General features: G+C 43.5%; 1 protein-coding gene across 3 annotated transcripts in view; it reads left to right on the forward strand.

Moving 5' to 3' along the window:
• Positions 1-2,853, forward strand: part of amot (angiomotin) — a 46,790-nt gene extending 43,937 nt beyond the window's left edge. For all 3 annotated transcript variants that reach the window (XM_062405829.1, XM_062405831.1, XM_062405830.1), the window contains one exon: positions 281-2,853. In XM_062405829.1, the coding sequence (XP_062261813.1) occupies positions 281-414 (134 nt within the window). In that variant the 3' untranslated portion in view covers positions 415-2,853. The remainder of the gene's footprint in view (positions 1-280) is intronic.
• The last annotated feature ends 13,007 nt before the right edge of the window (positions 2,854-15,860 follow it).

Below are 15,860 nucleotides of genomic sequence, written 5' to 3' on the forward strand. Positions count from 1 at the left end.
TTGGTTTTATCTTAACTCCCATTCCAAAGCTTTTTTAATCAAAATTTGCCGTTAAGCACACCAGGGTCTTCGTGGTCAGACTTGGTGATATGATTAATTTGCATCCCCCAAAACGAGTTAAGGTTTCCAGATTAATTGCAAGCGTCAACGCGTTAACGTTAACAGCCTTAGCTTTAACACACGCAAACCTTTAGTAGATCAGGCCCTATATGTTATAAACAAGCTGAACTTAAATTCTGCCTCTTCTGACTTTCTGATGTTCCTTGTCCTCCTTGTGTAGATGTGGCGGCGTTTCAAAGCAGCACCCTGGAGCGGAGGCAACCTGTCCAGTCCCACCTACAGCTACAGCTCCACCAATTAAATCCATCCATCCAACAGGAACTGGACAATGACATGGTGGAGATCCTCATCTGATGTGATGACCTCTCGAAGAAAACATATAAATGAAGATGGCAGTTAAATTAGAACAAACTCCTAAACTTGAGTGGAAGTTTATGGCCTTATATTTATCTTTATAACTGTGATGGTGATAATGAACTTAGGGACTTATGTTTGAAGTTTAATGAAAGTCTTTGAGAGTTTTCATTCCTTTTGTATTCTTGAAAAAGGTGAAAGGAATAATGAGATTGAATTTAAACAGGGTATTTCCTGGCTGAAAATTAGGCAGAGGTGGTACCGTCAGACCTTGCAGGGGTGGGGGAGCCATGCACAGCTCCACTTCCCTGCCACAGCGCCACCAAGCCATGGGCAGACACCCAGGGAGCGATAAACAGCTCCACTAAGTCCGCTTACAGTGTTCATTTTGGGTCTTTTCATATATGTGTGTACCGTAAAATAGTTATATTTTACAGTTGTCTCTGTCAGTAATTTACTGCCCCTCTCTGTATCTCTATCATTTGCACTGTGCACTGCCTACCGAATCAAGCAAAACTGAGCCGTCCTGCCATCTCTCGAGGCTCTCCATACATTGCCGAAGTACACAAATTCTGTTGTTTTCACCCAGTCTAAGTTTACACATGGGTCTAAAATATTTCTTTCTTTGTTAGTATTGCATGAGTCACAGTGGTTGGAGACCAAAGTTTTGTTAGAATGCAATACTTTTTGACCTAGGGGATTGTCATAAACCATAATACTTTCAGCAGATTTTAAGAATTTTTTAGAGGCTTACCATCTAGCATTTTTCTTTCAGAACGTGCAAACAATGCCTAGAAATTAGTCTAAACAAAGCAGCTTGTTATTTGAACATGTGACAGATCTGTAAACTATCTCATGCAGTGTTGCTGGAGGCTGGTTAGCTCCTTTGGACCAAATGTCTTGGCTGCCTTTTTGTTGCATTTAATTGCACTAATTATCTTTGAAGTGTTTATTTTTAGCTATTTTAATTCTTTATTACTTCTGACATTAGGTATTGTATTTATATGTAATGTATTACTGTAGTTAGACAGCACTTGCATAATCAGAAATGGTGTCAAATATAAAACATTAATTGTATATATAGTTTTACATAATGTATGTACTATATTGGTCTTTGTAACTGTGTGACATGGTGGAATCTGAGAGTTGAACCTTACAGTTGTGTTACATTTCAAGAACTGTTAGTGAGATGTGATAACGCCTTTATGATAGAAGACCTATTTTTGGTGCAAAATAACCTCAAGATAAAGTGCTGCATGGATCAGTGTGCATAGCCCTGATGGTTCCTCCTGAAACAGCCCCCGACCAATAGATGTAGTTGGTCGGTCACAGATCGTCTCAAACAGGCAAATCCTGATGCAGAGGTAACCATGTAAAGGAGGGAAGTTTGAGTGTTTTGGAAAGGTGACCACTGGGACTCTCTGCGCCAAGGTTGCTGCCTACATGACCTACTGGTTTGGGGCACTGTCAAGTGACAGAGACTCTGTATGTAATGAATTCAGTATTTCACTTACCCTTGTTAAACAACAGTATGGAGGATATTTGCTTTTAGTATGATGCACGTAATGGCACAAAACTGACAAATGTACACTTTATTATTAATACGGCACTTATGTGACCGTACCTACTACCCACATGACTTGTCAGTATAATCATTTTTTTTTTATTCATTCAAATAAACACCAGCCCTGGCACTGTTACGCAGTGTTACACTATGTCTGCTCCTCCATCAGAATATTAAACATTTCTGTTGTGTTATCAGATAAAGACAATCTACTTTACACTATGCATTATATAATGCTTTGTTGACCAGAGGTCACAGAATGGATTCAAATCTGCAGACAAAATTATTCTGTAAACTCAAGAAGAGCTCAATCCTCATATGTTCATATTTCAGTCAGATGAAATAATGTTCAAGTCCCTCTAAAAACTTCAAGATATTAGCAGGAAATTATAGTTTTTTTTAGTGGTGACTGGTAACCTGGTTGACCTATTCCAGGATACAATGTAGCAATATATTTTTAATGTGTGTGGTTAAATATTTCGAATTAGGTTTATATATTCGAATGAAATATTTCCACTGAAAACCAAACATTTTTGACCAAATAAGCTATGAATGGTCAGCCAATGAATGTTTCAAATTTAGATGGTCAGTAGTAGCATTTCATTGCGAAATTACCTGATGAAATAAGGACTCAGACCACTACTTAACCTCGTCATCCAAAATTATGTTATTTTTTTCTCAACAGAAATCCACATTCCTCCAGTGAGATCATGTGAAAATCAAGTTGCTTTCCCTTTCGCGTACAGAATATGCAGCAACCTGTAATTTGAGTGAAACATGTTTATTGCTTACATCACATTTTAGCTCACTGTTGTATCCATCGCCGTTTTAGTATTGGTTAATAAATATGTTGACAAATGTTGCCATTACTAGCACATGAAGTTTCCTTCATACTGATATTGTTAAATGTCTATCAATGTGTTGCCATGTGCCCTGTTCGGCTTAGCAAAAAGTTTAGAGACAGCTGACCGTCTGGGAATCACAAAGCGTCAGGTGGAATCAGTGTAGCTGGCTAATGTTAGAGTGCAATCTTCACAAAGTTAACATTTGAAAAGCTGCTTTATCTTCACATTGACCATAGAGAGTTTGGTTTCAGAGTTAAATTGGTTCCTAAGCCCAGACCCATATGAACTGGTCCCTTTGAGCAAAACAAACTCAGTATTTGTGCAAAACTGAATTGACCCTTCAGTAAGTGGGATTCTCTGGCTTAGACCAAACACATTTCACTGCATGTTTTTTGTGAGACTTATTTTGAGTAGCAGCTTTTATTGATCAGACAGAAACATGCAATGTGTACGGTTAGGGTCAGCCGAGTTCTGTGTCATTAAAGCATGGAATAGTCTAATCTTGGGAGTTAAATATTCTGTGTTATGACTCCAAGAAAGTTCAGGGAACGACCTGAGAATAAGGATGTCAGCAGATTTGAGAAGTTGGGACCAGTCAACGTTTATTTGTGACAAAATCAATTATTAACACCAATAAAAACCAAGTCATTGTTGACTTATTTTTGTCAATCAATTAATAGTTTCAGCTCCTCACAAGGCACTTTTCTGAAATAATTTTCTATCGGTCCTTAACATAAACTGATTTAGTGTCAAACAGTGCCAATACACATCCCTACAACGTTTCTGAATCCCACACATTTGTATTTTAACTTGAAACTTGGATATGTAACTTAATAATAACACATGTTGGCTTAGCATAGGCCAATATCCTGCTTCATTCAGTCCACCATGCATACACTCACTGGAGTATCTTCTTTATGTGTAAGTTAATACAGCCTATGCAGTGACTGCTTTTGAAAACTGTTTGTCTTTTCCAGGCACTTGTCTTTAATGTTTCTATACAGGCTCTAAAGTCATTAAAACGTTAACTGTGCTTCCTGAATGTACAAACAGTTTTTCATAATATGAGAAATTGCTGGCTAAGAAAAACTAATTTCAAAAAGTTGTGAAGTCTGTTGGGAAGGACCGATGAAGAGCTAGATGTTTACTGGCTGTAGAAAAATAGTAAAACTGTATTGTAGTGAAACATTTTGCTTAAGCCAAAATGTTTCCAGTAAAGTTTAGGTACATGCTGCTTTATTTGTTATTGCTGTACAATCACAGATCACATAAAAGTAATCTTTTTTGTTTTTACAACATGATCCCTTCTTTCTTTTTTAAAGAATGAATTAATGTAGTTTTCTTTCTGTAAACTTTTTGTAACTCTGTCCAAAATAATACATGTTTGTTATAAAGTATTAATTAGTAAAGTTAGTATGAACTGAATTATTTTGTTGAATAATGTTGTGCAATAATAGGTAGACTTGATGTTGGCTAATTATGAATACTCATAAAATGTGATAATACAATTATTTATTAAACATAAAACGATTATTAATTAAAACAATAAAGTTATCAATTAAGAATAATGAAATTATGAATGAAAAACTGTAATTATCAATTAAGAATAATACAATTTGTAATTATAATTCAGAAACGATGGGGCACCACCCTGGTATCAGGGACCAACAATCCAATGTAAAGATCAGTCTCATTTAGATGTAGTTCAATTAGGAATCTCAATATATATTTTACTTTAACTTTGACCCCCCCCCCCCCCCTTTGAAGTTGTTTTACGACCGGTAGCTGGGGAAGATTTTAATTAGGTAAAGAAATATGCGTGTGTCTGTTTGGATGCTAAGTTCGACAAAGAGTGTAGACTGAAATGCAAGGAAAGACCGTGAAGAGCATTACAAACTAACCTTACTTTTGAATAACTAATAACCCAAAATATCACAACACATATCAACTCATAAACATCAGACAGTATAGAATAAATAGTCTTGCTTAGCCTAGTATAATTATTAAGCCCAGTTGGGAGGGGAAAAAGGAAGTTGCAGTTCAGTTCGCAGTTCTGTGAAGTCTTCTCGTTGGTTGTAAGGATTCTACCTTAGTGGTTCTGCTGAGCTGTGCAGCTCAGATGCTGGTTGGAGTTTTCCTGCAGGACATCACGTCGCTGCTAGGAGTTTGGTAGAGCTTGAGATGCGAGGAGGTTTCCTTAGTGAGATGAGCTAAGTGGCGCTTAGCTCATCTCCTGAAGTTCCTTCACTCCTGGCGCCCCCCCCCCCCCCCCCAAAAAAAACGATTTCCATGGAAACTTATTATAAATTTATTTCTACCTTCTTCGAAGTTGCTTGGACAAACGCATTCTAACCAAAAGCCTCAATGTGCTAGCATGTTCTGACAAAACCAAGGAGGTACGTACCCCTTTCGTTTTCGATTTTTGGTTCATTTTACCCTAAAGTTAGATATATTTTTTTAATGTCAAAATATTGGTTGGAGATATATGTTACGGGTCACAAGATTGATATCACAGCGACAAAGTATATCTGTAGAATATAGCATGAATGCAGCAGCAATAACGACACGGATCATTCAGTTCCTCATCCAGACAGCATCTGGCATAGATATATATAAAGGCTAGATATCTTGCGGCGGAGTCTAGAACGTCATCACAGGTGGCCATCTTGCCAGGGGGAAGCTTTCAGGAAGGATCTGTTGTACCTAAGGAGGGTCAGTGATCTGCACAAACGCTAATACTCTTATCTCGCTGAAATCTTAACGGATTTACAAATGGTTTGGTTTCTTACAAACGTTATTAACGTGGTTAGACTGCTTGAACTTGTTGAAATCGTAGCTTTTCTCTTCGAAAAATGACTTAATCGTGCAGCTTAGTTGTGTATCACGGCTAGGCTAGGCTAGGCTAGTACCGAGTAATTTAACATTTATGGGAGAGGCAGAATTGTTCTTACTTTTCAATATTACTTAAGTTGTACATGATTTAACTGAAGTTTCACATTATTTCCGATAGAGTTGGTTTGTTAAAAACATCTTAGATTATGATTTCTTCAGGAAATTGCTGACTTTATTGCCAGTGAAGATGCCAGCCTTTTGTGCAGCCTACGGATGCTCCAATAGCCGTTGGGACCCGTGGGATCCCCTTTCACCTGTAGGGTATTACAATATTATGATTTATTTTTAGGATAATCGTTATTTACTCAGTGGAAGTATGTGCAGGAACAGCGGGGCTATGACATAATAGTATTGCTAGATTGTTGTTGACACAAGGCTTTATAGAATATGTTTGTTTACTGAGGTGTCCAAAAGAAACAATCACTGAATGTTTCTTTTGGACACCTTTTTATTGTTTTTAGTGTGGTTATCTTATTCTTAATGTGCATGCATGCATACATACATACATATACATACAATTACCCCAAAAATATGATAATTTAGGCATGTATTTGTGTCCTTACCCTTAATGTAAATGGGAATACGGATTGAAAATGTTGACAATAATTTGTATATCTGGGTATATTTCTTACTTTTTTAAGGTTTCCCAAAAACGGAGAGAGGAGGAGGATGTGGGAAGTTGCCCTAAGAAGGGAACATTTTGCTGCCTCTGACAGTATACTGCTCTGCAGTGAGCATTTCGGGAGAGAGGACTTTGATAGGACGGGGCAGACTGTCCGACTTAAAGATGGTGTTGTGCCAACCATTTTCAACTTTCCAGCTCATCTTCAAAGGGTCTGTGTATCATTGACCAACAATAATTTAAGGTGTATAAGATAAATGTATCAATATTAATATGTGATTAAATGTCACATTTTAGTTTTTTGTTTCTGCAAGTTATATAATGTGTTGTTTATTACAGCACATTTTAGACATTCAAAATTTCTTTACTGTTTATTTTAGTCGGTAGCAACAAGAACCACAACCTGTTACGATACGAGACGGGTGGACCCCAGAGCGGAGGCAAAACACAGAGCACTGAGGTGGTGCGTTCAATGACGTTTATTTAACGTGGGACAAGGTGGATAGACGGGGTGCTGATGGCTCCGGGAGTTCTTCAGCGCAGGGGAGAGGCAGGAGGGCAGGACGAGGGAGTGCTGATGGCTCCGGGAGTTCTTCAGCAGGAATGGAGAAGCAGGTGAGCAGGATGACGGGGTAGCTAATGGCTCCGGGAGTTCGTCAGCGGGAAGGAGAATCAGGTGAGCAGGACGACGGGGTAACTGGAGGACAGGAGAACAGACACAAGGATAAACGGGGAGAATAATCACAGGAGGATATGACTATGAGCCGAGAACGAGAAACTACCACTGTAGTGACAAGGACGAACTGGCGATGACTCCGTGCTCAGCCAGGGCAGATATAGGGAGCAGTTGATGAGTGCAGGTGCGCCTGGTGAGCCGGGTCATCTAGTGAGACGAGCAGCACCTGCGGGAAAAAGGAGAGGAGAGAGGACGAGGGGCACAGAGAACTGTTACTACCCCCCCCTCAACGGACGCCTCCAGGCGTCCCACCAGGACGGTCCGGATTGGCCCGATAGAAGTCTCGGAGGAGGGTAGGGTCAAGGATGAGTCGCCAGGAGATCCAAGATCTCTCCTCTGGGCCGTATCCCTCCCAGTCTACCAAATACTGGTACCCCCTGCCCCGTCATCTGACATCCAGGATTCTGGAGACAGTGTAGGCCGGATGATCGTCGATGAGACGGGTGGGTGGCGGGGGCTCGGCCGGAGAGCTCGGTCCCCGCCACACGCTCGGCCGGAGGGCTCAGAGGACAGGTGGAGACAGGTTTAACGAGGGAGGTGTGGATTTATTATCTTCTCCACCACATACGGACCGATGTAACGGGGAGCCAACTTCTAAGACTCCACCTGGAGTGGAATGTCCCGGGCGGAAAGCCAAACCTTCTGCCCAGGTGTGTAGGTAGGAGCGGCAGTACGACGGCGGTTGGCCGTCCTTTCATTCCTGGCCGCCGTACGGACCAACGCTGCCCGAGCCTCCCTCCAGATTCTCCAGCAGCGGCACAGATGGAGCTGAACGGAGGGGACGGCCACGTCCTCCTCCTGCGACGGGAACAAGGGGGGTTGAAAGCCGTTCATTATTGTGAAAGGGGTCATACCTGTGGCTGAGCTAGTCAGGGAGTTGTGGGCGTACTGTCTCCAAGTCCTGGTTAGCTCGCTCGGTCTGTCCGTTGGTCTGGGGGTGATAACCCGAGGACAGGCTGACCGAGGCCCCCAGAGCCCGGCAGAATGCCCTCCACATCTGAGAGGTGAACTGTGGCCCGCGGTCGGAGACAATATCCAGGGGCAGACCGTGCAGCCGGAACACGTGCTGGGTGAGAAGGGCAGCTGTCTCTAGGGCCGAGGGGAGTTTGGGAAGAGGGAAAAAATGCACGCCCTTAGAAAAGCGGTCCACAATGGTAAGTATGGTGGTGTTACTTGGATACGTGGCCCCAAACTAGCACTTGGGATCTAAGGGAAGCCGGAACATAATGGCGGTTAGGAGGACCGTTACCTGGACCTGGATCCGTGAGCTGGGCCTCCTTGACCCGAGACTCCACCTCCCAGAAGGCCGCCGCCACGATGCAGGATGGAGGAAGGATGGTCTCAGGTGCCTGACTGAGGATCGCAGGAGCCATCTACCGGGAGAGAGCGTCTGGCTTGAGGTTGCGGGAACCAGGTCGGTAAGTCAAGGAGAAGTTGAATCGGCCCAAGAATAGAGCCCATCTAGCCTGTCGAGGGTTAAGTCGTTTGGCTGACTGGAGGTACGACAAGTTCTTATGATCCGTCCAGACGAGGAATGGGTGCTCCGATCCTTCCAGCCAGTGGCGCCACTCTCCCAGTGCCAGGACCACGGCCAGCAACTCACGATTACCGACATCGTAGTTCTGCTCAGCGGGGGAAAAACGGTGTGAAAAAAAGGCACAAGGGTGCATCTTACCGTCCCCTGGGGAACATTGGGAGAGGACCGCCCCGGCCCCGGTGTCGGAGGCATCCACCTCCACCACGAACTGCAGGGCCGGATCAGGGTACACCAGTACTGGGGCGGTGGAGAACAACCTCTTGAGCTCCACAAATGCTCTTTCTGCACTAGGAGACCAGGAAAACAAGATTTTAGGTGAGGTGAGTTTGGTGAGTGGTGTAGCGACCTTACTGAAGTTCCGTATGAACCGGCGGTAGAAGTTAGCGAAGCCAAGAAAGCACTGCAGCTGTTTCCTGGTCCCAGGGGTTTGCCACTCGCTCACTGCTCGAACCTTAGCTGGATCCGCCCGAAGCTGACCCTTCTCCACGATAAAACCCAGGAATGGAACAGATTGTGAATGGAACACGCACTTCTCAGCCTTAACAAACAGCTTGTTTTCCAACAGTCTCTGTAGCACTAGCCTGACATGTTGTTGATGTTCCTGCATGTTCCGGGAGAATATTAGTATATCGTCCAAATACACGAAAACCATGCGGTTGAACATGTCCCGCAACACGTCATTGACTAAATTCTGGAAGACCACTGGAGCATTGGTGAGTCCGAATGGCATTACTCGATACTCAAAGTGACCAAGTGGGTTGTTGAAGGCCGTTTTCCATTCATCTCCCTCCTTGATCTGAACCAGGTGATAGGCATTGCGGAGATCCAGCTTGGAGAATATAGAGGCCTCGTGTAAGGGGCCGAAAGCAGCATCGATCAGGGGGAGTGGGTACTTGTTCTTTACTGTATTTTGGTTCAGCCCGCGGAAGTCAATGCAATGCCGTAGTGAGCCATCCTTCTTCTTTACAAAAAAGAAACCGGCTCCCACCGGGGATGAAGAGGGCCTGATGAGTGCTCCTGCAAGGTTATCCTGGATGTACTTCTCCATCACCTCCTTCTCAGGCTTGGAAAGGTTGTATAGACGGCTCGTAGGGTCGGTGAGGGGGTAAGATAAGGGCCTTGTCCTTACTGAACACTTCCTGGAGGTCGTGGTATTCTGGGGGAACCTGAGATAGGTCTAGGGGGGGAGGAGGAGGTAACGGTGGGACAGAAGCTGACGGGCTGGCTGAACGGAGGCAGTTTGCATGACAATGGGAACTCCACCCAATCACGTGCCTCTCCTCCAGTCGACGTGGGGGTTGTGGAGCTGTAACCAGGGCTGTCCCAGAACCAGGGGGGAATGAGGTGAGGAGATGACCAGGAATTGGATAGTCTCTCTGTGATTCCCTGATGCCACTAGGGTGAGGGGTTGAGTCTGGTGGGTTATTTCAGCCAGATGTCGACCATCCAAGGCACTAACCTCTCTCGGTCTTGGGAGGGGAGTGAGAGGAATGTTGCCTTGAGAGATAAGATTTGTGTCTATGAAGTTCTCATCCGACCCGGAATCCACCAGGGCCTTGAGGGGGAGAGAAAATGTGTTGGTGACTATTCTTGCCTCTAATAATGTTCTGGGGGGGAGAGGGACTTGGAGGACTGAGTGTGGCTCACCAGGACTCTCCCTTTACCTGATGAGCCCCCTCTTTTGGCCGGTGGGAATAGATGGAGAGAGTGTGACCGGGCTGACCACAATACAGGCACAGCCGTTCCCGAAAACGTCGCTCCCTCTCAATGGCCGTGAGCCGGGCCCTCTCGACCTGCATGGGCTCCTCAGTGGAATCCCGGGAAGAGGAGCTGAGTGCAGGATATGTCGGTGGTGGATTGACTGAGGTACAGGGAAGTGAAACTGGGGCCTGCTGACGTCCTGCTCGCTCACGCTTTCTCTCCCTAAGGCGGTTATCTAACCTAATGGCTAAAGAAATCAAATCGTCCAGGGATTCTGAGTCATTTTTAGCTGCCAACTCATCTTTGATATTATCCCCTAAGCCATGAGAAAATATGCTCTGTAGCGCAAGCGAATCCCATCCGCTCTCTGCAGCGAGAATGCGGAACTCAATGGCGTAATCCGCCACTGAGCGTGTCCCCTGTCGGAGCGAAAGCAAGCGATTGGCTGCCTCCTTGCCCCGTACTGGGTGGTCAAAGACCTTTTTGTCATTTCAGCTTGAAACTGGTCAAATGAGAAATTAAATTGTGAGTCTCGTTCCCACAGCGCCGTGGCCCACTGCGCAGCCCGGCCCGAGAGGAGACTCACAACAAAAGCTATTTTAACACGGTCACTATCATAACTACGGGGCTGATGATCAAAAACAAGTGAGCACTGGAGTAGGAAACGCCGACAAGACCCCAACTCACCAGAGTAGCGTTCAGGTGTGGGCATGTGGGGATCATGGGTGGGAGCCACAGGAGGGTCGAAAGGCGTCGGGGTGGAGGATTCCTGCGAGGCAGATGCAGAGGAGAAGTTGAGGCGCTCCTGAAGCTGTGCGAGCAAGGTCCCAAAGGAGTTCACAGAGTTAACAAGTCCCTGGAGGGTCTGGTCGTGTTGTCCTATCAGGCTCCCTTGCCTCGCAATGGCGTGGCGGAGTTTGTTTGTCTCCGCGGGGTCCATGGTTTAATGGCCAGTTCGTTCTGTTACGATACGAGACGGGTGGACCCCAGAGCGGAGGCAAAACACAGAGCACTGAGGTGGTGACATTTATTTAACGTGGGACAAGGTGGATAGACGGGGTGCTGATGGCTCCGGGAGTTCTTCGCGCAGGGGAGAGGCAGGAGGGCAGGACGAGGGAGTGCTGATGGCTCCGGGAGTTCTTCAGCAGGAATGGAGAATCAGGTGAGCAGGATGACGGGGTAACTGGAGGACAGGAGAACAGTCACGAGGATTAACGGGGAGAATAATCACAGGAGGATATGACTATGAGCCGAGAACGAGAAACTACCACTGTAGTGACAAGGACGAACTGGCGATGACTCCGTGCTCAGCCAGGGCAGATATAGGGAGCAGTTGATGAGTGCAGGTGCGCCTGGTGAGCCGGGTCATCTAGTGAGACGAGCAGCACCTGCGGGAAAAAGGAGAGGAGAGAGGACGAGGGGCACAGAGAACTGTGACACAACCACTTCTAAAAGGGCAGATGACAACCTGGCATGGACTTGATGCCTGATGTTGTGATTTGCCTGCGGAATGTCACAAACTAATGAGAGCATCATATGGCTTGTTATATTAAATCCTTTATCTTGGTGGTATCCAGAAAGGTCTATGATGGTGTTATTAGTCTAAGAGCCCAATATTATTTGAGGTGGTACTCAGTGTAAAAAGTTTGAAAACCACTGGCTATCTCACTTTCTCTGTCACTCATACACTGGAATTAATAAACATACGTGAACATTGAAACTACACCCAGGGGTAGACAACCTTTACATTTTTGTCCAGAGCCACAAAACATATTTTTGCCTTATAAGTGGAGGAGCCTATACAAATTTCTTAAAAGTATGCTGTTGTGTTTTCTGTTGGAGAATTTGAAAACCTAAAAATGTATTCAGGCTCACAGAATTGAAAAGGGAAGTTATTAATTTCCGTATTACTATAATTTATATATTTGTGTATTTTGCCAAAACAACAGGGAGCCACTGGAGAGAGGAGATTGGAGCGCAAGCGGCAGGCCACTGACCACTTACAGTGCCTTGCATAAGTATTCACCCCCCCTTGGACTTTTTCCCATTATGTACTGTTACTAACTGGAATTCAAATAGACTTAAATAAACTTTTTCCCGTTTGATCAACAAAACATGCATAGTACTTTATTGTGCTTCGGCACTGTTACTCTAAATTTGTTTTTCTATCATTGCTGTAACAAGTGAATTTCCCCATTGTGTGGATAAATAAAGAAATCTAATCTAATCTAGGTGCAAAATAGATTTTATTGTGACACAAACAATAATGAGAACAAAAAAGTTGACATCTGTTGGGTGCATAAGTATTCACCCCCCTGTGTCAATACTTTGTAGAACCCCCTTTCGCTGCAATTACAGCTGCAAGTCTTTTGGGGTATGTCTCTACCAGCTTTGCACATCTAGAGATGGAAAGGTTTGTCCATTCTTCTTGGCAAAAAAAGATGAAGCTTAGTCAGATTGGATGGAGACCGTCTGTGAACCTCATTCTTCAAGTCTTGCCATAGATTCTCTATTGGATTGAGGTCTGGGCTTTGACTGGGCCATTTTAAGACATTAATATTCTTTAATCCAAACCATTCCTTTGTAGCTCTGGCTGTATGTTTAGGGTCATTGTCCTACTGGAAGATGAACCTCCGCCCCAGTCTCGTCTTTTGCAGACTGCATCAGATTTTTTTCAAGGATTTCCCTGTATTTGGCTCCATCCATCTTTCCCTCTATTCTGACCAGTTTCCCTGTACCTGCTGAAGAGAAGCATCCCCACAGCATGATGCTACCACCACCATGTTTCACTGTTGGGATGGTGTGCTCAGGGTGATGGGCAGTGTTGGGTTTTCGCCACACATAGCGTTTTGCATTGAGGCCAAAAAGTTCAATTTTGGTCTCATCTGACCAGAGCACCTTCTTCCACATGTTTGCTGTGTCTCCCACATGGCTTCTGGCAAACTCCAAACAAGATTTTTTATGGATCCCTTTCAACAATGGCTTTCTTCTTGCCACTCTTCCATAAAGGCCAGATTTGTGGAGTAGACGACTAATAGTTGTCCTGTAGACAGATTCTCCCACCTCAGCTGTGGATCTCTGCAACTCCTCCAGAGTAACCATGGGCCTCTTGGTTGCTTCTCTGATTAATTTTCTCCTTGTCTGACTCTTCAGTTTGGGTGGACGGCCTCCTCTTGGTAGGTTTGCGGTTGTGCCATATTCTTTCCATTTTCTTATGATGGATTTTATGGTGCTCAGAGAGATGTTCAAAGCTCTGGATTTTTTTGTATAACCTAACCCTGCTTCATATTTCTCCACAACTTTATCCCTGACCTGTTTGGTGAGCTCCTTGGTCTTCATGATGCTGTTTGTTCAGTAATGATCTATAACAAAGTCTGAGTCCTTCACAGAACAGGTGTATTTATACTGAGATTAAATTGCAGACAGGTGGACCCTATTTACTAATTATGTGACTTGCAAATGTGACTTGTGAATACAATTGGTCGCACCAGATCTTTGTTAGGGGTTTCACAGTAAAGGGGGTGAATACATATGCACTCAACACTTTTCAGATTCTTATTTGCAAATAATTGTGAAATCCATGTAATATTTCCCCCCACTTCCAAATGATGCACTATTTTGTGTTGGTCCATTACAAAAACTCACAATGAAATACATTTTAATCTGTGGTTATACCATGACAAAATGTAGAAAAGTCCAAAGGGGGTGAATACTTATGCAAGGCACTGTATATGCGTTGCCTGCTTCCCCTAAGGCTATAAAAGCCAAACTTGAAGAAGCCTCAGCGAGAGTGAGGAAACTTCAGCGCGAGAAGAGTAATGCCTTGAGGAGAGAAAATAGGGCCAAGAACAACATGCATACATCATCATTATCATATCATATCAGCGTTTTAGGCGAATCTCATCCGACTCTTAAGAGGTCAATAAGTATTATAGATTTTTATTGATTTAATTTTTTATGTCTGTCCTCCATGTGTATACCTCCACAGTAGTCTATTTCTCTCTAAAGGGTGGGGATTTTCAACATGCAGCATTTCTTTATGTATATTTGTAAATGGAAATCTAACACTTTTTTTTACTGCAAATAAATGTCACTTTTATAAAAAGAATATTACTAATATAATACAAAATTTTAATTATTACTTGTTTAAACTAAACATGTTATAATTCAAACTATTTCATTATATTAGTAATATTCCTATTATAAAAGTAATGTTAATGTTATTTTCATATGAAAACCCATGGTTATAATTATAATTATTCATAAGTATACATCTCTGTAAAGGGTGGGGATTTCAACATGCAGCATTTCTTGATGTATATTTGTAAAGGGAAATCTTGTACCTATTTTTAGAACAAAATACTATTTTTAGAACAAAACATAATTATTTTATAACTATGCAGTGTCATAACTACATCTCTGACGTTTGTAACAAACCAAACCGTTTAAAAATCGGTTGAAAATTGAGAAAGTTATAGTTAATTTAAAAGTGCATGTTTCACTACCAACACAATGTTATGGGTGGGCAAGTAACCCCTGGCAAGATGGCCGCCATATGCGGACATTCGACTCCGTTGGCCAGCAACGCGGACGAGAAATCTAGCCTTTATATATATCTATCGCATCTGGCATGTGGGCGGACGTTACCCCCAAAGAGACAGTACGGGGTGCAACTGCTCCAGTGCCAAACGTTCCACCTGAGTGCTACTGTCATTTACTGATCTCTCTAATGAAACATAAACCCACGTGACTATCACGTATATTATTAGCAATAATCTTAAATTACTGTTAAAGTAGTTAATTACAATATTTTGGGGCATACCCCTCTGAGTGGCGCCCTATGCAAACGCCTATTTCGCCTGTAGGAAAGACCGGCCCCGCTTTCCACAATCAAATTGAGTTGCTAGTGGAAAAAATAGCCAACTTAGGCGTCTGGGAGCGTTCATAGTATTGCGTAGGTGTGTGTGTGAGTAGCACAGAAATTACACCGCGGAAACGCTAGTGGCGGTAGAGTTTCTATGGTGATCAACTTATTGGCAAATTCTCTGTTGTCTCTGTTTACTTCAGAACAATGTGTTGGAGCTGATAGATGGTGAAGAGCATCTAGTTTTGGGTTGTCCGCTTTCGATCCTTCAACTCAATTAAAAATGGTGTTGGGTCTCCCAGAACAGCTCTAGCGGTCCGCATTGCATCGCTTAGTTGTTACATTTTTGGGGAGGTGCATGTCAGGGTACAGCGCAGGCCTCTGAATTGGGTACGCATCTAGGCATTGGGTAAAACATAGCTTCAACGAAAAAGCATGATTTGGGTTTAAGGTGGGGGCAGTAAATCAGCCAATCCCGTGCCTTGTTTAGCTTAGATGACGAAACAGTCTTCTCAGGAGTAAACAATTTAAAAATGTTCATACCCCATTGAATGTGTCAGCACTATTATATATTTTGGCTTGCAGCTGGACTGTAATTTGAAATGGGTGCCCATGTTGACTTTAAGTGCTAGAAAGCATAATAAGATATAAAATAGGCACTCTAAGAGTCCAGTTAAAATTTGAA

This window comes from Platichthys flesus, chromosome 15 (assembly GCF_949316205.1).
Source record: "Platichthys flesus chromosome 15, fPlaFle2.1, whole genome shotgun sequence".
Lineage (NCBI taxonomy): Eukaryota > Metazoa > Chordata > Actinopteri > Pleuronectiformes > Pleuronectidae > Platichthys > Platichthys flesus.